The 23,955-nt window shown below is 39.1% G+C and overlaps 2 protein-coding genes across 2 annotated transcripts; both read right to left on the bottom strand.

The window, feature by feature from the left end:
• Nucleotides 1–12,101: 12,101 nt before the first annotated feature.
• LOC140888064 (uncharacterized) lies at nucleotides 12,102–13,526 on the bottom strand. The gene is made up of 3 exons (XM_073295739.1): nucleotides 13,332–13,526; nucleotides 13,063–13,208; nucleotides 12,102–12,672 (listed from the first exon to the last, which is right to left on the bottom strand). Exons 1-3 carry the CDS (start codon nucleotides 13,524–13,526, stop codon nucleotides 12,102–12,104), a joined length of 912 nt encoding a protein of 303 aa, XP_073151840.1.
• Nucleotides 13,527–14,805: 1,279 nt separating this feature from the next.
• Nucleotides 14,806–15,504, bottom strand: LOC140888063 (uncharacterized). The gene is made up of 2 exons (XM_073295737.1): nucleotides 15,462–15,504; nucleotides 14,806–15,362 (listed from the first exon to the last, which is right to left on the bottom strand). Exons 1-2 carry the CDS (start codon nucleotides 15,502–15,504, stop codon nucleotides 14,806–14,808), a joined length of 600 nt encoding a protein of 199 aa, XP_073151838.1.
• Between the last annotated feature and the right edge of the window lie 8,451 nt (nucleotides 15,505–23,955).

Here is a 23,955-nt window from a genome sequence, read left to right as displayed (position 1 = left end):
CGGTTTGTCAATACAATTCACTGGAACGTCTTTTAGTTTTAAATTGTATAGATCGTTTTCAAGTTGTCCATTTCCAATTAAACATTCATTCTTGTAAATATTGCAAATCCCATTCACAAAATTACAAGAATAACCATCTCTATCAAGCATAGAAATAGAAATAATGTTTTTAATTAAATCTGGCACAAATAAAACATCTCTCAACAATAATTTAAAACCATTCTGCAAAATCAAACAAACATCTCCAATGGCCGTAGCTTCAACTCTGGAACCATTCCCGAGCCTCAGCTGGGTCTTACCCATTCTAAGCCTGCGACTTCTTGTCATCACCTGCAAATCATTGCAAATGTGAGATCCACATCCGGTATCCAATACCCAAGAAGTTGTATTAAGTGACATGTTTATTTCGATATAGAACATACCCTTTGCAGTTCCTAACTGCTCAAGATACTCCTTGCAGTTGCGCTTCCAATGACCCGGCTTCTTGCAGTAATGGCAAACATCCTTGGATTTTCCATTGTTTGAAGCCTTTGTCTTTTGCTTCTTCTCGGGTTCCACTTTCTTGGGTGGGGCAGAACGTTTCTTGCCCTTCATACTTGGCCCCGTCTTAGCAGAAGATGAGGAGCCCACCAAGAAAGCTGGCTTATCCTTCTTAAGTGTGGATTCATATGTAACGAGCATATTGACCATCTCTTCAAGGGTGGCCTCTATCTTGTTCATATTAAAATTTATCACGAATCCATCAAATGAAGAAGGAAGAGATAGAAGCAGCAAGTCCACATTGAGTTCATGCTCCAACACCAAATCAAGGGTCGCTAACTTCTGTATGAGCCAAATCACTCGTACCCCATGATCACGGACCGAAGTCCCTTCACGCATGCGGCACGTCATCAACTCCTTAACAGTAGAGAACCTTTCAGCCCTCGACTGAGCCCCAAAAAGTTCCTTGAGTTGCGCGTGAATGTCAGCAGCATTCACCGTGTCCTCAAATCGCCTCTGGAGTTCATCAGACATCGAGGCTTGCATATAGCATTTGGTCTTGATGTCATGGTCACACCATGCATCAAGTTTGGCCAATTCCTCCGGACTTATGTCAGCTGGTGCTTCCTTCGGAGGTGCTTTCTCTAACACGTAGAGCATTTTCTCCGAAGTTAAGACAATCTTCAACTTCCGGAACCATTCCGTATAGTTGGCGCCAGTCAGCTTGTTTTGTTCGAGGATCGAGAATAAAGGATTTCGCGAATTCATTGTATGAAATACTGAAAAGGAAAACAGACATATATCAATGATTGTTTAACAATTTACTAAGACATAAAATAGGCGAATTTAATTTTATGAATCTCACTCCCACTATTTTAACGATTTCACCACCCTCTAGTGAAAACGGGAAACTTTTTCCTTAGTGAGAACATGGAGTCCAATTGACAAACTTATGGTCCCGAATAATATCAGCCAACCATAATTCTCAAAAGGTAGAGCCCAATTGCTTCCAAAGCAACCCCCATGTGTTTACCTCATGTCCAATAAGGGCCCAATAATATGACGCCGTTTAAAGTGACATGTCAAGATGACCCATCAATATTAAGTTGTGATGGACGGTCGCCATGTGGATCCCCCAATAATATGAGCCGATCCCATGGGAGTTCCACCCAACTTACAACATTTGTCGATCCAATGTACAGCTTTCCGACGGACGGGCCCCCCCAATAATATGAGCCGGACCGTATCCGCGGGTATCATCACATACATTGACCGTTGATGGAAGGTAGGAACATTTAAACAATATTTAAATTTCCTTTATTTATCTTGATATAAATTTTAAATCATATTTAAAATGAGGGATTTTTAATTATAAAAATATTTGTCTCATCATATTTAATTTATTGCATGCATTGCCGGATTCACGCAATTTATGTCTAAACATGCATACAATCATAATATCACATATTATATAGGATGATCGATTCCATTTCTAATTGACCCGTGGTTGCCAATCACGGGTCTTAGTCCAATCCTAGGTAATATGCAGTATGCAAATGCAATCCTATTACATATGCTTCCAATTTACATTTCTTCAGTCTTCATTGTCTGCTGGGCCCACCATCTTCAAATCTTGATCTCCCACTAAATCTAATGTATTTACAATAAATAACAATGACAAGTAGGGGATACATTTTTAGGGGGTGGGAACGGGCTATAAACCAAGCCCACTTTTATTACATATGACATTCATATCGGGCCATAAACCAGGCCCATTAATAAAACCAACAATAATAAAGACAAAATGTAAATTCCTAACATACACCCACAAAATTGGTCATGGCAATCGATCATCCTTATCCAATAACATTTAATTCAAAATTAATTTATTGGATAACATGCTGTGGCAATTCAAATTTAAACAAGATAAAATCATATTTTATATATAAAATCTCATTTCACATATAAAATCATATTTTATCTCTATATCAAATAAAATCATATTTTATCTATAAAATCCAATTTTACAAATAAAATCATATTTTACTTAATATATCATAAGATCATATCTTATCATCAATTGTACCAAAATAATTGATTTCAAAATTCAATTTACGGATAAAATATTAAAATTTTCCAAAAATTCAAATTTATCCAAAATCAATTTTAAAATTTACGGACTCGAACAATTCGATCCGAAATCTCGTGAACCAATCAAAAACAATTTTTGACCGGACCAAAAATAAAATTTTAAATATTAAAATTAATAAAAATATAATTTTTCCCGCGGGCTGCCCGGGACACTCCCGGGCCGGCCCGCACCCGGGGCGCGGGCCGGGGGCAGCCCGGCTGCCCCCTTAGGGCAGTGCCGTGCGCTGCCCTGGGCGGCGCCGTGCGCCGCCCTGGGCGGCGACGGTCGCCCCCTTTGGGCGGCGCCGTGTGCCGCCCGGGGCAGCAACAATTGCTGCCCCACCGGGCAGCGATCCAATCGCTGCCCGGGTTTTGCCCCGAAAATTTTTTTTTTTTTTTATTTAAAAATATTTATTTTGTTTCAAAAACCGAGACTCAAAAATTTTGTACAATTGATTAATTTAATCGTTTGATCTGAGCAACCTGGCTCTGATACCACTGTTGGAAAACTGGCGGTCAGATCAATCACGATTGATACCCGGTGCAGCGGAAGTTTAAAAATTTTGTTATGGAACAATTCCATAGTGTGGGTATCAACCGTTCAACGATTAAATTATTGTGTGTGTAAAATTTAAATAACAGTTATTAAATTTTACCTCCAATCTCGCAACGAGATTAATGGACACCAACAGATTTGATCTGCTCTTGTTGTCTCTCCCTGGAACCGATGAACTCCTTCAATCAGGTCCACGAACAGAGGTTTAAATCCCTCTGATAGATTGCACTAGAAAATCTATCAGAAGTTTTCTGCGAAGAGATTAAACGAATCTGATTCGTTATTCCTGACCGCGATTCAAAATCACAGACCGGAATTTTCTCGGGCAGAGGGGGAGGGGTCGACCGAAATTTCTTTTAGAGAGACTAGGGTTTTCGATTTTTGCTCTCAAAAATTATGACCTGTTGTGTGTAATTTCTGTACTGAAATAACTTATTTATAATGCAGGCCACTAACACCTTAGGGCCCATTAATCATAAGCTGGGGCCCGACAAGCAAAGCCCGCTCGTTCAGAAATTAATATAAAATTCATCGTGACTCCGATTGATGAACTGATTTCACCAATGTGCACAGAAACCATTTCTGCACATTTTAAAGTCAAAATAAATTTTCCTGAATCCGAATTCAGTGGTTTCCAAAAATGTCCATCCCTATGTCATTTTAGGAAATCCTACTCCCTTACTCTTATTTAAGAAGTCCAACTCCTTAGTTCATTAAATTTAACTCTTTAAATTTAACTATCTCAACGGGGATTAAAACTCCATTACACTGTGTGACCCTCAATGGTTCAGGGATACAGCTAGCCGTGGGCTCACAACTCCTTGTGACTCGGAACAACACTTTCCGACTTGCCCAACGAATCATGGTAAAGCGCCTAGCAACATCGCCTCATGATTCCCTAGGTATCACTGATAGTGCCTACAAGAACCAGTAGATTTTGGTTAGCGTACAGTACGGTCCCTTCATCCATATATCCCGATCGAATCAACAACCATTGGTATATCGAGAGTCGCTCAAGATTCGATAACTATGCAATACATCTTGAAGATCAAATTAGTGACATCGCATGTGCTACTAAGAAACCATTTCTTAAATCACATCAAGTACTCTGGCCAGAGATTCGTCACACTAATATCTCCTCAGATCGCATAGGATATCCACACTCGCAAGTATGTGGTGAATCCTTGACAACAATGCATTGACTCCTATATGTGTCGTAACTGTACCCAATCTCGACACCTGATGACCCCATAGAGTCGGTAAACGAGTCAAAACACAGCACTAGCATATAGAGTCTCCATGATGTTTCAAGTTGTAAGGACTAATGGTGTACAACCAAAACCGCGGACTTTATCCACTCGATAAGTGATAACCACTTGGAAAGTCCGGATAGGGTAGTTCGATTATTCATCCTATGAATATCCATTTGCATGCTTCGAACATCTCTATGTTCCCTACCAATGAAACGTGGTACTCCGCATCGCAAATGCTAGTCTCAAACTCGAGCGATCCTTATCCTTATTATCGGACGGCTCAATCGACTAGGAACGGTTTTAGAACATACAGTGACTATAAGATGTATTTCATGATAGACATCTCCATGTTCTACCACATCTTACATACACTATAGTATATTCAAGGTCTTTATCAAAACAACAATAGTATATCACAATATAACAATATGAAGTAATATAAAGTCATTGCCATAAAAGTGTAAATAATATTAAACAAAAGATTGTTTATACAAAGAGTCATCAAAGCCCATAGCCACACAGTTGGCTCACTGGGCACCCACTCTTACAAGAGGATGAGAGGATGAATGCTTGAGTTGTGTCTTCAATTGGCCTCGGAATGCCTCTATTTATAGTGTTGAAACGGGCCAGATCGGATCATCCGATCCTGTCTTTGGAGCTTCCGAACTGTACTGATTCAAATTCAAATTTTTACGGCTGTGGAACTGTTTGGATCATCCGAACTTAAGATCGGACCATCCGATTGGCTGCATTAAATCCCTTGTCGAGCAAAGTCTCTTGACAAATCTTGTCAATCGTCGTAAAGAGATTGAAACGTCTGATCGGGTCTTCGGATCGTCCGAACTGCTTCTTTGTAGCATCCGAACTGGTTCCAAAACAATAAAATAGTCTGGAAATACTTCGGACCATCCGAACTCTGTAATTCAAAAATTGTTACTCTTGATTTGTTCTTCAATTTTAATCCATCAATTTTGATCTTTGATTCTTTGGTATTTTTCTAACACGAAAAATTAATATCTGCATTTTCTCAATTTAAATCATTAGTAACACTTAACCTAGTTTTGTAATCATCAAAACATAATTTTTGAGACTTGTTAATGTATTAAAAACATTAATCTCACAATACTAGATTTGTATGTGTTTAAGGCATAACAATCTCCCCCTTTTTTATGATCACAAAACTTGGTTAAATATGATAAATAAATATGCATTAAAATAGCATAAACATTTAAATAAATAACTCCCTCTCAATTAAACAACATAATTAATTTAACCAATCTTATTCTCCCTTTTTTGAGATAATCAAAAAAGATCAATAAATGAAAAAGAGATAATAAAACTTTGAACAAACTAATTTTATTAAACAACCTAAATATTACATTTAAATTTAAAATTACAACTTAAATGCAAATAAAAATAAAATCTAAGAGTCATCTTCATTCCGTGACGGTGCATGAGATAAGTAGTGATCAAAACGCGTCTCCAAGGAAGAAACACGAGAGGTCAACTCGTCTAAAGAGGTAGTGACCCGAGAACTCATCTTGGTCAAAGTAGCAGTTGACTGGGCATGGTTGCTTGCAATGGTGTTTTCGAGGCGGTTGAAGTACTCGGAAAAACGATCAAAAGAAAAGTGATTAAGAGGAGTAGGAGGAACATTGGGAAAAAAAATAGGAATATCATGTTGGAAAAACGCGGCGTTCAGATCAATTATGATTGATACCCGGTGCAGCGGAAGTTTAAAATTTTTGTATGGAACGATTCCATAATGGGTATCAACCTTACGATTAAATTGTGTGTGTAAAAATCAAATAACAATTATAAAATTTTTACCTTTAATCTCGAATCGAGATTTTGGACACCAACAGATTTCTCTGCTCTTGTTGTATATCCCTGGAACTGATGGACGAACTGTTCTTCAATCAGGTCCACGAACAGAGATTTAATCCCTCTGATAGATTGCACTAAAAAATCTATCAGAAGTTTTCTACGAAGAGATTAACGAATTTGATCCGTTAAACCAGACTGTAATTCAAAATCACAGGCTGGATTTTTCTCGAGTAGAGGGAGAGAGGGGGGACGGCCACCTTTAAAAAATAGACTAGGGTTTTCGAAAAATCCTTGTGACCTGTTGTGTGTAATTTCTGTACTGCAATAACTTATTTATAATGCAGGCCACTAACAGCTTAGGGCCCATTAGTCATAAGTTCAAGCCCGACAAGCAAAGCCCGCATGTTCAGAAATTAATATAAAATTCATCGTGACTCCGATTGATAAACCGATTTCACCAATGTGCACAGAAACCATTTCTGCACCTTTTAAAGTCAAGATAAATTTTTCTGAATCCGAATTCAGTGATTTCCAAAAATGGCCATCCCTATGTCATTTTAGGAAATCTTACTCCTCTACTCTTAAATAAGAAGTCCAACTTCTTCGTTCATTAAATTTAACACTTTAAATTTAACTATCTCAACGGGGATTAAAAATCCATTACACTGTGTGACCCTCAATGGTTCAGGGATACAGCTAGCCGTGGGCTCACAACTCCTTGTGACTCGGAACAACAATTTCCGACTTGCCCATCGAATCATGGTATGAGCGCCTAGCAACATCGCCCCATGATTCCCTAGGTATCACTGATAGTGCCTACAAGAACCAGTAGATTTTGGTTAGCGTACAGTACGGTCCCTTCATCCATATATCCCGATCGAATCAACAACCATTGGTATATCGAGAGTCACTCGAGATTCGATAACTATGCAATACATCTTGAAGATCAAATAGTGACATCGCATGTGCTACTAAGAAACCATTTCTTAAATCACATCATGTACTCTGGCCAGAGATTCGTCACACTAATATCTCCTCAGATCGCATAGGATATCCACACTCGCAAGTATGTGGTGAATCCTTGACAACAAAGCATCGACTCCTATATGTGTTGTAACTGTACCCAATCCCGACACCTGATGACCCCAATAGAGTCGGTAAACGAGTCAAAGCACAGTACTATCATATAGAGTCTCAATGATGTCTCAAGTAGTAAGGACTAATGGTGTACAACCAAAACCGCGGACTATATCGCAAGTATGTGGTGAATCCTTGACAACAAAGCATCGACTCCTATATGTGTTGTAACTGTACCCAATCCCGACACCTGATGACCCCAATAGAGTCGGTAAACGAGTCAAAGCACAGTACTAGCATATAGAGTCTCAATGATGTCTCAAGTAGTAAGGACTAATGGTGTACAACCAAAACCGCGGACTATATCCACTCGATAAGTGATAACCACTTGGAAAGTCCGGATAGGGTAGTTCGATCATTCATCATATGAATATCCATTTGCATGCTTCGAACATCTCTATGTTCCTTACCAATGAAACGTGGTACTCTACATCGCAAATGCTAGTCTCAAACTCGAGCGATCCTTATCCTCATTATCGGACGGCTCAATCGACTAGGAACAGTTTAGAATATACAGTGACTATAAGATGTGTTTCATGATAGACATCTCCATGTTCTACCACATCTTACATACACTATAGTATATTCAAGGTCTTTATCAAAACAACAATAGTATATCACTATATCACAATATGAAGAAAGACAAAGTCATTGCCATTAATAAAAGTGTAAATTATATTAAACAAAAGATTGTTTATACAAAGAGTCATCAAAGCCCTTAGCCACAAGTTGGCTCACCGGGCACCCACTCTTTCATATCAGCCATGTTTAGAATAGGCGGAGAAGAAGGAGCACCAGAAGAAGAAGAGGGAATATCTTTAGTAGGAGGACGAGAAGGAAATCCCTTCAACTGAACGGAGGGAGGAAGACCAGAAAAAGGAATAAAAAAGTTAGTCACTGGATGAAATTTTGTAAAAGCACGAGTTGGGTCGTCAACCCAACGAGAGAAGACATGATTCCAAGATAAATCCATTTTAGTGATAGTGGCGTGGTTAAAGATATGAGAATTGGGAATAGGCATGCTCGCCACGCCATCAAATATAATATCGAAATGATCAAAATACGATTAATGAAACGAGCAAAAGGAAGGCTCACTCGCTTCGATGATTTAGTAGTATTATGCATAACTTGCATAACAAAGCGAGGGAGGTTAAAAGGACGAGAGGAGATAATGTGAAAAAGAACATAAAGATCGAGATATTTTTGTAACGACCCAAAATTATCTTAATAGACTTTATTTGAGAAAATCAGAGATTTTAGAAGTTGAGGGCCGATTTAATTTTGATCAAGGACTAGAATGCAATTTTTAGAATTTTCAGGGACTAAAATGCAAATTTGGGATTTATTAGATATTTAAAAGGATTTGACTTGAATTTTTCACTTCATCACCTCCACCAAACCGCCATCCTCCATCTTTGGCGTGAGAAAAGCTTCTCAAGCTTTTGTGATTTCAGTTCTAGCTCAATCCGTCCGATAGAATTGATTTCTGACTTGATATCTACGATCACAGCGACGAGTGCTCCGTTTGGAAGTAAGTTTATCCTAATTCTGAGAAGTTTGAATTTTTGGATGTCTTTAGAATTGATTTATATTCGGAGAGGATGATTATGAGATAGCTGTGATAGTATATCTAAGACGGTTCGAAGATCTAGCGACGAATGGATTTGATATGATTTTTCTTGTTATTTTCGAAAATCATGTTTTTGTGATGTGTTGGGATTGTGTTGGAATTGATGTTTGAGGATTGAAATGAGTAGATTGAGTTGTTGAATTGCTGTCTGCGTTTCCGATTTGATCAGTTTATTGCCGTTATGCCGTCAGTTTGAGTTTTGGAATCGTTTCGATGTTTTGATCGTATCGAGTTTGATTGAGTTTTTGATGTCGATATTGATCCTATTTGACTTTTCTGATAGATTGAATTGAAGTCAGCAGAGTTGCGAGGTAGCAGCTTTGGACAGTTTGGAAGATTGAAGTCGGTACAGTATCGAGTTTCTTATTTATCGATTGAAGAAGTTGTTTGAGTTTTGAATGAGTTCGATAGGATATTGATGATTATCCTTATTATTGATTTCAGATTGAAGTACCTTCGAAGCAAATAAGGTAAAAGACGACTCAGACTTGAATGGAATGATTAACTCGAATTAGACTTTATTCAAGTGTTCCGAAGAAATTCACATACTTGCATGATTGAATGATTATTTGTATTGATGGATGAAATGATAATTGAATGCATGAGATTACATATGCATTTATATTGATGAAATCATGATTGAATGGTTATTTGTATTGATGAATGAAAGCATGATTGAATGCTATTATGAATTGATGATTGAAATGATATTAGAATGCATGAGATGACATATGCATTCATATTGAGCCTCGATTCATTTCAATTTGAATTAGACGATCTAGGGATTGTAGTTGAGTGGCTGGTAGGCGATTTGCTACCTTGTCGAGTAGCTCACTATAATGCTCTGGAGTCTAGAGGATTAAAACATACCACGTCCATCTCGAGAGGGGAGTCGGTGTGATCGTTGGATGTTTTAACCTCGGGATCTCAAACCGAAGAAAGAAAGAAAGAAGAATTCCATTTGATTATCTGAGTCTGATAATCAAGAGATTTTAAAGTCATGCATATCATTTTTATTCAGTACTTGAATGAATTACTTTATTTATATCTGAAGTTGATATATGACTTGGATTGATGCATATCATGATTGATATGTTTATTGTATATGCATGATAGTCTAGTTTACTAGGAATTGTATTCTCACCGGATTATCCGACTGTTGTCTTTGTTTGTATATGTACTTGGCAACAGGTGGGACATGATCAAGTAAGAGACGACGGGGATAGAACGAGAATGAAGATTAGAAGTGAGACGTCGAGTTAGAAATGGAAAGTTCATGCCAATCTAGTTTATATTTTGAAAGCACGTTTAGAACTTGGATGTATAGAATATCGAATATAGAAGTTTGTTTGATGATATTGATTAGTTCAAATCTTTCAAATTAATGCATGAAGATTGAGATGCATGTTGAATTTGGTCGTGAACATATTAGAATTTGAAGAGTTGTATTTGATTTGTAGTATTGAATATTCGAATCAATTTTGTATCATGTTGATCGTATGAATATGAAAGATTGCATGTTATTGGATTAGGATTTGAGCATGCTAGATTGATGTTGGATGGATTTTGAATTGAGATTGGAAGCATGCCATAATTTCTGGAATTTTTCTGCCAAGATGGCCCGCGCGCGAGTGAGCATGGTAAACATAAAAGTTTTGGCCAATCTTATAGAATGATTTTGACAAAACTTAGATATAAGATTGCATGTCAAAATCATTGATCTAAGATTGCATGTCAAAATCATTCTATAAGATTGGCCAAAACTTAGATATAAGATTGCATGTCAAAATCATGCGTTGAGGGTTTTGACAAAACTTAGGCCAATTTTCTACTCGGTAAATTTTAAAGCATGGTAAACATAAAAGTTTTAGCCCTTGATCTAAGCTTTCAAATTCGGAAACCCTCACCTTAATAGGATATTTCAGTAAAACGTTATGCTTATTCTCCCGAGATGTGTCACTGCCAAAAATTCAAACCACTTGACACACTTCGGGGCGATTTTGGCCAATCTTATAGAATGATTTTGACAAAACTCAAAGCATGAAAGTTGTATCTATATGAGTTATCTTTCAAATACAATTGGCCTCATCTCATGTGGATTACTACAATAGACTTAATCTACAAAATTGCAACAAGTGTTGCTAATCCGAGACAACCCAACACATGAAACGCTTCAAAGCATTAACTAAAACTAACTCAACACTTCAAAATTCAACACACACCTTCAAAATCAGTCCTTTCCCAACTCCAAACCATAAGAATCTATCATCACACATTATTTATCAAGAATTTCCCAAGAACGACTTACATATCACGATATCATAAACCTCATGCTTTTATGCTTCTCAAATCTTTAAAATCATGCATAAAACTCATCAAAACACATCATTTCTTATCAAAATAGATATATCTTGAATGGTGGTGTAAAATTCTTTAAAAACTTGCCTTGAATGGAGGATGAGTTGATCCGGAACTTCGGAGACGAGCTAAACCTTGGACGAACTAAAAACTAGTACCAAAAACTCACTTGAATCTTGAAGGATTTGATGAAGGAGATGATGAATAGTGAGGGGGAGGAGAAAAACGTGTATAGGAGAGGAGGATAATGAAGAAGTCTGATAGAATATGTCAAGGGAATCACTAACATGTAGGGTATAAGGTTGTTAAGTGTAGTTTTCATAATTAATGCACATCGTGTATTGATTGCTTAAAATGCAGTCAAAGAAACACATCTCGACTCGTCTGATAAAAATGCTATCTTTTGACTCGTTTATAAAAAAATGTAACAATATCATACTTAAAATACTCGTAAAAATGTACTCTATTATCTCATTCCTAGGTTAGCCTCGTCCCGCGAGTCCAGAATCGAACTCTACCTGGAATCATTTACTTAATCAAAATTGTTAAATGTAAGATAAACATAATCATGAAATCATAATCATTAAATCATAACTTAAACAATTTAAGGCATAAAATCATTAAAAATTTATGTTTAAATAATCGTGAGCAAGTTTAATGGATTTTTTGGACTTTACAATTCTACCCTCCTTGAAAGAATTTTGTCCTCGAAATTCGACTTACCAAATATTTATGGGTATCGGCTACGCATATCTTGTTCGGTATCCCAAGTAGCCTCTTCCACTAATTGATTGCGCCATAAGACCTTTACCATCTTGATCTCTTTGTTTCTCAGCTTTTGGACTTGTGTATCCAAAATTTGGATAGGTATTTCTTCATAAGACAAGTCTGGTGTCCATAGAATTGGCTCGTGGCGAATGACATGGGAAGGATTTGAGATATACTTTCTCAACATCGAGATATGGAATACGTTGTGTACACCTTCCAAGTTTGGAGGCAATGCTACTCGGTAAGCTCTTGTTCCAACCTTGTCTAGGATCTCGAAAGGTCCTATATATCTTGGGCTCAACTTTCCTTTCTTCCCAAATCTTAAGACTCCTTTCCAAGGTGAAACCTTCAAAAATACGTGATCACCTACCTGGAACTCCAATTCCCTACGTCTCCGATCGGCAAAGCTTTTCTGATGGCTCTGTGCTGTCAACATCTTGTCTCTAATTTTTGCTATCATATGAACTGTCTGTTGCACTATTTTTGGTCCCAACACAGCTCTCTCTCCAATCTCATCCAATTGTAGAGGAGTCCTACACTTTCTTCCATACAAAGCCTCATAAGGAGCCATTCCAATAGTAGCTTGATAACTATTGTTGTAGGTGAACTCCACTAAAGGCAACTTCGATTCCCAATTTTCTCCAAAGTCAATCATGCAAGCCCTGAGTAAATCCTCCAGTATTTGAATTACTCGTTCAGATTGTCCATCTGTTTGTGGGTGAAAAGCTGTACTAAAAGCTAGCTTTGTTCCCAATCCATGATGTAAACTCTTCCAAAAGTTTGAAGTAAACCTAGGATCCCTATCAGAGACTATCCTTGCTGGAACTCCATGCAATCTAACTACCTCTCGAATATATAACTCTGCATATTGATTCATCGAGAAGTTGTTTCTAACTGGTAAGAAGTGAGCTGACTTTGTCAACCTGTCAACTATTATCCATATTGAATTCATTCTTCGTTGTGTAATTGGTAGTCCAATCACAAAATCCATTGTGACATCTTCCCATTTCCAAGTGGGAATATGTAATGGTTTCAGAAATCTTGCTGGCCTTTGATGTTCAACTTTCACCTGTTGACATGTCAAACATTCGCTAACAAACTTAACGATGTCTTTCTTCATACCTGGCCACCAGTATAGCATCTGTAAATCCTTGAACATCTTTGTACTCCCTGGATGAATAGAATATGGTACCATGTGAGCCTCAGTCATCACATCTTCCCTCAGTGAATTTACTGTCGGTACCCACATTCGCCCTTTGTGATGCACGACCCCATCCTTCACCGTATACAATGCACCCCCTTTTGCTTCATCTTTAAGTTTCCAAGTTAATAATTGCTGGTCTGAAGCCTGCCCTGTTCGAATCTTGTCGAGCAAACTTGGAACCATTGTTAAGGTTGATAAGTCACAAACTTCCATTGGCTCAACTACTTCCAATCTGAGTCGTTCAAAATCTACAATCAACTCTTGTTGAGTTGTCATTCTATTCAAAGTTGCAGATTTACGACTCAAAGCATCTGCTACTACATTAGTTTTACCCAGATGGTAGCTAATGTCACAGTCATAATCTTTCACCAATTCGAGCCATCTTCTCTGCCTCATGTTCAACTCCTTCTGTGTGAAGAAGTACTTCAGACTTTTATGATCGGTAAAAATCTGACACTTCTCACCATAAAGGTAATGTCTCCACAGTTTCAGTGCGAAGACAACTGCTGCCAATTCGAGGTCATGGGTAGGGTAATTCTTTTCATGAATCTTCAACTGTCGTGAAGAATATGCTATTACTTCCATCTTGCATCAGGACAGCCCCTAATCCACTCTTGGAAGAATCTGTATAAATTATGAATCGACCTATGCCTTCTGGTATGGCTAGTACTGGTGATGTCATCAAATTTTTCTTCAACACTAAAAAGCTTTTCTCACACTGATTAGACCATTCAAACTTCACACTTTTGCGAGTTAATGACGTTAGTGGCAGCGCTATCTTGGAGAAATCCTGAATGAATCTCGTATAGTAACCCGCTAATCCCAAGAAACTTTGTACCTCTGTAGCATTCTTTGGGGTAACCCAATTTTTAATTGCTTCTATCTTTGCTGGATCAACCTCTATTCCCTTAGCCGAAACTAGGTGACCCAAAAATTCAATCTGTTCCAGCCAAAATTCACACTTACTGAACTTAGCAAACAATTGTTTTTCTTTCAGAACCTGCAAGACTGTAGTTAGATGCTGACGATGCTCATCGAAATTACGAGAGTAAATCAGTATGTCATCTATGAATACTATGACAAACTGATCCAAAAAAGGCTGGAACACTCTTTTCATAAGATCCATAAACACTGCCGGTGCATTGGTAACTCCAAACGGCATGACTAAGAACTCGTAGTGGCCATAACGAGTCCTGAAAGCCATTTTAAGAATATCTTCGTCTTTCACCTTCAATTGGTGATAACCTGATCTCAAATCGATCTTGTAGAACACTACTGCCCCTTGTAACTGATCAAACAAATCATCTATCCTTGGAAGTGGGTATTTGTTCTTCACTATTACTCGATTCAGCTCTCTATAATCGATGCACAGTCTCATAGACCCATCTTTCTTCTTGACAAACAATACCGGTGCACCCCAAGGCGATACACTCGGTCTAATAAAGCCTTTATTGAGTAGCTCTTATAGTTGCTCCTTCAATTCCTTCATTTCAGTCGGTGCTAACCTGTATGGTGCTTTGGAAACTGGTTGGGTTCCAGGCATTAATTCAATTCCAAATTCTACCTCCCAAGCTGGAGGTAATCCTGCAATATCATCAGGAAATACTTCTGGGAAATCTCTCACTACTTCGACGTCTTCAAGTTTCGGCCGAGGTAATTCTTGGTCGCAAGTGACACTTGCAAGGAAACCTGCACATCCTTTATTCAACAGTTGCCATGCCTTACCCACTGAAATTAAAAGAGATGAATTATGTTTTGGTGTGGCATGGAATAGAAACGGTTCTCCATCCTTAGTTTTCAAGGAAACCGTTCTTCGTTTACAGTCTATAGTAGCCTCGTACCGAGACAACCAATCCATCCCGAATATCACGTCAAAATCAGACATATTCAGGATAATAAGATTAGCAAGTAACTCGTGACTCTGCATTTGTACACTGCATCCTCTGATAATCAAATCACTACTCAATTCTTCCCCTGAAGGCAAGGATATACTAAATCTTGATATTGACTTATCCGGTACTAAACCCGATTTATTAACAAATTCAACAGATATGAATGAATGTGTAGCTCCAGTATCAATTAAGACATGAGCGGGATTACTGGAAACATTAATAATACCTATAACTATAGTTGTATTTGGATCCACTTGATCATGTGCCATTGCAAAAACTCGTCCTCTTACCGGTTCTTTGGATTGAGGGCAATCTTTTCGATAGTGCCCTGGCTTTTTGCAAAGGAAACATACTCCAGTCCCTGCCATGCATTGACCTGAGTGAAGTTTTCCACATTTTTGACAAGCTGTTGGTGCAATTGCCGGTTTGGTGCTGGTAGAGCCAATTGTTTCTGCCCCTGAGGTCGAGGCTGCTGCTGTTGGTATGGTCGGTGTTGGGGTGGGGCTTGGTACGGTCTCTTTCCGCTAGAATTTCCTTGTTTGTCCCGATTCTGATAACTAGATCTTTTTGCCTGTGACTCTCGGATAATGTCGTTTCTGTCCTTTTTGGATAGCATGGCCTGATCCACCGCATCTTTGTAATTTTTCGCTCCACTTAGTCTAACATCCTTTCTGATGAAGGCATTCAATCCTTCTGTAAAATGTTTCAACTCTTTAGCAGGATCACCAGAAATCATCTGTACAAAGTATCTTCCCCTTTAAAACTTCTTAACATACTCCGCAATCGACATGTTTCCTTGACGGATTTCCAAAAAATCTCTGGCCAACCGGGTTCGGGTGCTCACTGTGAAATATTTGCCGTAGAACACATCCTTGAATCCATTCCAGGTAAGGGTAGTTAGGTTCAACGCTTGCTTTGGCTCCATTCCACCAAACATGAGCGTCATCGCAGAACATATATGTAGCACATCTCAATCTATCCGCATCCGTGATCTGCATGAATTCAAAATCAGTCTCCATAGCTTGGAACCATTGTTCTGCTATCAAAGGATCAGTCTCTCCTTTGAACTCAGGTGGTCCCAACTCTAAGAACCTTTTGTAGATAGGGTTCTGATTAGCTGTAGGATGGTTATTTCCAGCATTAGTTGTCTGGGCTTGAAGCAACTGTTGGATTTGAGCTCCCTGAGCACGGCTTTGCTCTTGAAGAAGAGCAGTTAATCCCGCCAAAAACTGGTTGTTTTGATTGTTCTCACTATCTGGCCCGCAATTACTATGGTTGTTGTTTGCGGAATTGGTGATGGTGTTGGTGTTGTTTCCCTACGTGATGTCATAGTCCTAAAGTCCAATATTATCCACACCGCTCAGTCACGATTCAAAACGTGAATATACTTTAACATATAACATGCATACATATATCTCATCGCATTATCATACACATAATCACATAAGACACATAACTTACAGACATGAAGACGGAGCGTTGGAGTCGTGGCGAGTATGCATGAGTGTTTCAAGAAAACCCAGAGCGAACTGCTCTGATACCAAACTGTCCTACACCCTCAACCGATGAAGATGTTACAAACTAACATGACGTTAAAACTAGTTCGGAAAAGAAAATTTTTGAAAGATGTATGCATGCATCAAACCTTACTTAAAACATTTCAGAATAGTTTACAAACCAAATCATAACAATTTGAAACATAAAGCGTATTTTCTTCAATCAACATAACAACATTTAGTTCATTAACTTTGTTGGAAAACTTTGCGAGTTCCCAGACCAATTACGATTGATACCCGGTGCAGCGGAAGTTTAAAAATTTTTTCATGGAACGTTTTCATGGTATGGGTATCAACCGTTCATCGATTGAATTACGTGTGTGTGTAAAATTTAAATAACAATTAAATAAATTTTACCTCAAATCTCGCAACGAGATTAATGGACACCAACAGAACAATTCTGCTCTTGTTGTCTCTCCCTGGAACCGATGATCGCCTTCAATCAGGTACTCGAACAGAGGTTTAATCCCTCTGATAGATTGCACTAGAAAATCTATCAGAAGTTTTCTGCGAAGAGAATACACGAATTTGATTCGTTATTCCTTACTGCGATTCAAAATCACAGACCGGAATTTTCTCAGGCAGAGGGGGAGGGTTCGGCCGATTTGTTGAGAGCGAGACTAGGGTTCGATTTTTGCTCTGTCGCACAATTATGACCTGTTGTGTGTAATTTCTGTACTTAATTAACTTATTTATAATGCAGGCCACTAACACCTTAGGGCCCATTAGTCATAAGCTGGGGCCCGACAAGCAAAGCCCGCTCGTTCAGAAATTAATATAAAATTCATCGTGACTCCGATTGATTAACTGATTTCACCAATGTGCACAGAAACCATTTCTGCACATTTTAAAGTCAAAATAAATTTTACTGAATCCGAATTCAGTGGTTTTCCAAAATTGTCCATCCGCTAATGTCAATTTTAGGAAAATCCTACTTCGTCTTTAACTCTTATTTAAGAAGTCCAACTCCTTAGTTCATTAAATTTACCATCTTTAAATTTTAAACTATCTTCAACGGGGATTAAAACTCCATTACACTGTGTGAACCCTCATATGGTTCAGGGATACAGCTAGCCGTGGGCTCACAACTCGACCTCCTTGTGACTACCGGAACATAACACTTTTTCCGACGTGCCCAGAACGAATCATGGTTAAAGAGCGTTCCTAGCAACATCGCCCCATTGAAGTTCCCTAGGTATCACTGATAGTGCCTACAAGAACCAGTAGATTTTGGTTAGACGATATCAGTTACGGTCGCCCCTTTATTATACCCATCCCCCATACTATCCCGATCGAATCAACAACCATTGGGTATATCGAGAGTCGCTCAAGATTCCGATAACTATGCAATACATCTTGAAGATCAAATTAGTGACATCGCATGTGCTACTAAGAAACCATTTCTTAAATCACATCAAGTACTCTGGCCAGAGATTTGTCACACTAATATCTCCTCAGATCGCATAGGATATCCACACTCGCAAGTATGTGGTGAATCCTTGACAACAATGCATTGACTCCTATATGTGTCGTAACTGTACCCAATCTCGACACCTGATGAACCCCTCAGAGTCGGTAAACGAGTCAAAGCACAGTACTAGCATATAGAGTCTCCATGATGTTTCAAGTCGTAAGGACTAATGGTGTACAACCAAAACCGCGGACTTTATCCACTCGATAAGTGATAACCACTTGGAAAGTCCGGATAGGGTAGTTCGACTATTCATCCTATTAATATCCATTTGCATGCTTCGAACATCTCCATGTTCCCTACCAATGAAACGTGGTACTCCGCATCGCAAATGCTAGTCTCAAACTCGATCGATCCTTATCCTTATTATCGGACGGCTCAATCGACTAGGAACGGTTTTAGAATATACAGTGACTATAAGATGTATTTCATGATAGACATCTCCATGTTCTACTACATCTTACATACACTATAGTATATTCAAGGTCTTTATCAAAACAACAATAGTATATCACAATATAACAATATGAAGTAATATAAAGTCATTGCCATAAAAGTGTAAAGAATATTAAACAAAAGATTGTTTATACAAAGAGTCAACAAAGCCCATAGCCACACAGTTGGCTCACTGGGCACCCACTCTTACATCTCCCACTTGCCCTATAGCCAACTAGTCATACTACGTAGACCCATTGCTTCGCGATGTTTGTCAAACAAAGGTCCTGGCAAAGGCTTAGTAAGTGGATCACAGATATTGTCTGCAGAGGCCACTTCGTTCGACACTGATGTCTCCTCTTTCCACAATCTCCCGGATTATGTGGTATTTCCTCAGTACGTGTTTGGATCTTTGATGAGACCTTGGTTCCTTTGCTTGAGCAAACGGCACCCGTGTTGTCGCAGTACACCGGGACTGGACCAACAAATTCAGGAATGACGCCCAACTCTTGGACGAAATTCCTCATCCAAACGGCCTCTTTAGCAGCAGCGGATGATGCAATGTATTCAGCCTCAGTGGTGGAATCCCGCTGTGGTGTCCTGCTTGGAATTCTCTTCCAAGAGACAGCACCGCCATTGAGCATGAACACAAATCCAGAGGTTGACTTCGAGTCATCCACATCACTTTGGAAGCTAGAGTCGGTATAGCCTTCCAGTTTGAGTTCTCGTCCTCCAAGAAACCATGAACATATTCTTAGTCCTTCGCAAGTACTTAAGAATGTCCTTCATGGCTTTCCAATGCATCTGACCAGGATTAGACTGATATCTGCTCGAGACACTCAGAGCAAATGCTACCACCGGTCTGGTAGATATCATCCCATAAATGATACTACCTATAGCTGACGCATATGGTACATGTGTCATATTCTCTATCTCTGCATCAGTCTTGGGACACATAGACTTGGATAGAGAAACTCCATGACACATGGTAGATGTCCTCTCTTGGACCCATCCATTGAAAACCGTTTCAATATGGTAATCGATGTAGGTTGATTGAGTGAGTCCTATCAGTCTCTTAGATCTATCCCTATAGATCTGAATCACAAGAATGTAGGATGCCTCACCCAAATCCTTCATCGAAAATCTACCTGATAACCATATCTTTGTTGACTGCAACATCCCTACATCATTCCCAATGAGTAGGATGTCATCAACATAAAGTACTAAGGAATGTCACCGCATCCTTAACTATTTTCTTGTACACGCAAAGTTCCTCCGGGTTCTTGATGAAACCAAAGTCTTTAATTGTTTCCTCAAATTTCTGGTTCCAACTTCTTGATGCTTGTTTTAGACCATAAATTGATCTCTGAAGCTTGCATACCTTATGATCGCTTCCCCATGGATGTGTACGCCCTCTAGGCTTGACTTCTATATATATTTCTTATTCTTAATGTCTCCATTAAGAAACGCTTCCCACACATACACACACTAACAACAGTCTTCACATCCATCTGCATCATATCTCATTACGCTATACCATGTCAGCTATGGCAATTATGGTTCTTATGGCACTTCGAACATTGCGAACCTGGTTGAAAAGCGTTTCGCATCATAAGTCAACACTCCTTGCCTTTGAGTATAACCTTTCGCCACCATCGCGCCTTGTAAGTCAATATCTTACCATCAGTAGCCAAGCCTTTCTTTTGTCAGATGCCAGTTACACCCTATTGGCCACAATATCCATCGGTGAGGCTCCACTAAAGAACCAGACTTGGTTAGTATGCATCGGAATCCCATTCAGACCTGCATAGCTTCAAGACAATAAATTCGGAATCCGCATCAGAAATTGCTTCCTTGAAGCTTCTTGGATCACATCCAATGTCGGGTTCATCTTGAACCCTCTTCACAGATGAAGGACCATATCGAACTGGAGGTCTACGAAGTCCTCTCGGATTTCTTCTAGGTGCATAGGCGTGTCCAAGCAATGGTTGCCGAGGTGTGGTGATCGCTTATTTTTGTATTTCGGGTTCTTCTCAGCAACTTCTTCGAGTTCCATCATCTCGCCTTTCTAATCCAATAAGAAACTCCTTCTCTAAGAAGGTGGCATTCCTTGAAACAAACACCTTTGTTTCAGCAGGATAATAGACAATAATATCCTGATTGAATTCTTCGGATACCTTTTTTTTCTACAAAATAACATAAGCAGGATTCGGACCTATCCAACTTAATCTCCCACTGTCCGCTTCACGTAAGGCCAGGACATCCCCAATCCTCAAGTACGAATACTTAGGGCCTTTGGGCCATTCCATAAACCTCGTACTGGTGTTTTGTCCACTGCTTTAGTGTGGACGTTGTTCAACAACTCAATACCGCCGTTTCAAGCGCATAGCTCCCTAAATACGAAGGTGGAAGCTCAGTGAAGGCTCAATCAATATGATCGAACCATGTCCAACAAAGTTCATGATTACGACCCTACCGATACACCATTAAGCTGTGGTGTCATAGGAGGACGTCCACTGAGAGGTGAATGCCCATTCTCTTTTAGTGATAGTCCAAAAACTCGGTACTCTAAGTTTTTTTTTACTCCCAACTCTCGATCCGCATACGAAGTGCTTTAATACTTTTTACCTAGCTTGTTTTCAACTTCAGCCTTGAATTCTTTGAACTTTTCAAATGCTTCAGACTTATCATTTCATTAAATATAAATTTAATACCCATACCTTGAATAATCATCAGTAAAGGTAATGAAGTAGGTGTGGCCATGTTTGAGTCCCTACTCTAACTGGGACCACAAACATCTGTATGGATCAATAGCCAACAGGATTTTGACTTACGGTTCAGGCTTTCCCTTAAAAGGAGAATTTAGTCATTTTCCCTTTTAGGCAGGCTACACAAAGTAGGTAGAGAGTTAATATCAGACATATCAACATGCACCTCTCCCACTAACTTGTTCATCCTCCTTTGAGGAAATATGACCATAGTCGTAGCGTGCCAAAGGTTTGCCGGGTTTTGACTTATCGTGTTTCCTTTTGTTTGTTGTCGCGCCGGTTTGTCAATATCACTTCTCACTGGGACGTCTTTTAGTTTTAAACTTGTATAGATTCGTTTTCAATGGTCCATTTTCCAATTAAACATTCATTCTTGTATAATTATGTGCAAATCCCATTCACAAAATTACAAGAATAACCATTACTATCACAGCATAGAAATAGGAAATAAATGTTTTTAATTAACTCTGGCACAAATAAAACATCTCTCAACAATAATTTAATACCAGTCTGGCCAAAATCGTAACCCAAAACATCTCCAAAAATGGGGGGGGGGGGGGGGGCCGCGTTAAAAGGGGGGGGGGCTTTCCAACTCTGGATACCATTCCCGAGCCTCAGCTGGGTCTCACCCATTCTAAGCCTGCGATTATTGTCATCACCTGCAAATCATTGCAAATGTGAGATCCACATCTGGTATCCAATACCCAAGAAGTTGTATTAAGTGACATGTTTATTTCGATATAGAACATACCCTTTGCAGTTCCTAACTGCTCAAGATACTACTTGCAGTTGCGCTTCCAATGACCCGGCTTCTTGCAAGTAGTAATGGCAAACATCCTTGGATTTTCCATTGTTTGAAGCCTTTGTCTTTTGCTTCTTCTCGGGTTCCACTTTCTTGGGTTGGGCAGAACGTTTCTTGCCCTTCATACTTGGCCCCTTCTTAGCAGAAGATGAGGAGCCCACCAAGAAAGCTGGCTTATCCCTTCTTAAGTGTGGATTCATATGTAACGAGCATATTGACCATCTCTTCAAGGGTGCCCTCTATCTTGTTCATATTAAAATTTATCACGAATCCATCAAATGAAGAAGGAATAGATAGAAGCAGCAAGTCCACATTGAGTTCATGCTCCAACACCAAATCATGGGTCGCTAACTTCTGTATGAGCCAAATCATCGTACCCCATGATCACACGGACCGAAGTCCCTTCACGCATGCGGCACGTCATCAACTCCTTAACGTAGAGAACCTTTCAGCCCTCGATGAGCCCCAAAAAGTTCCTTGAGTTGCGCGTGAATGTCAGCAGCATTCACCGTGTCCTCAAATCGCCTCTGGAGTTCATCAGACATCGAGGCTTGCATATAGCATTTGGTCTTGATGTCATGGTCACACCATGCATCAAGTTTGGCCAATTCCTCCGGACTTATGTCAGCTGGTGCTTCCTTCGGAGGTGCTTTCTCTAACACGTAGAGATTTTCTCCGAAGTTAAGACAATCTTCAACTTCCGGAACCATTCCGTATAGTTGGCGCCAGTCAGCTTGTTTTGTTTCGAGGATCGAGAATAAAGGATTTCGCGAATTCATTGTATGAAATACTGAAAAGGAAAACAGACATATATCAATGATTGTTTAAACAATTTACTAAGACATAAAATAGGCGAATTTAATTTTATGAATCTCACTCCCACTATTTTAACGATTTCACCACCCTCTAGTGAAAACGGGAAACTTTTTCCTTAGTGAGAACATGGAGTCCAATTGACAAACTTATGGTCCCGAATAATATCAGCCAACCATAATTCTCAAAAGGTAGAGCCCAATTGCTTCCGAAAGCAACCCCCATGTGTTTACTCTCATGTCCAATAAGGGCCCAATAATATGACGCCGTTTAAAGTGACATGTCAAGATGACCCATCAATATTAAGTTGTGATAGACGGTCGCCAATGTGGATCCCCCAATAATATGAGCCGATCCCATGGGAGTTCCACCCAACTTACAACATTTGTCTGATCCAATGTACAGCTTTCCGACGGACGGGCCCCCCCAATAATATGAGCCGGACCGTATCCGCGGGTAGCATCACATACATTGACCGTTGATGGAAGGTAGGAACATTTAAACAATATTGTAAATTTCCTTTATTTATCTTGATATAAATTTTAAATCATATTTAAAATGAGGGATTTTATTTATAAAAATATTTGTCTCATCATATTTAATTTATTGCATGCATTGCCGGATTCACGCAATTTATGTCTAAACATGCATACAATCATAATATCACATATTATATAGGATGATCGATTCCATTTCTAATTGACCCGTGGTTGCCAATTCACGGGTCTTAGTCCAATCCTAGGTAATATGCAGTATGCAAATGCAATCCTATTACATATGCTTCCAATTTACATTTCTTCAGTCTTCATTGTCTGCTGGGCCCACCATCTTCAAATCTTGATCTCCCACTAAATCTAATGTATTTACAATAAATA

Source organism: Henckelia pumila, chromosome 3, assembly GCF_033568475.1.
Source record: "Henckelia pumila isolate YLH828 chromosome 3, ASM3356847v2, whole genome shotgun sequence".
NCBI lineage: Eukaryota > Viridiplantae > Streptophyta > Magnoliopsida > Lamiales > Gesneriaceae > Henckelia > Henckelia pumila.
The sequence above is the reverse complement of the archived record's forward strand: the minus strand, read 5'-3'. Positions and strand labels throughout refer to the sequence as shown.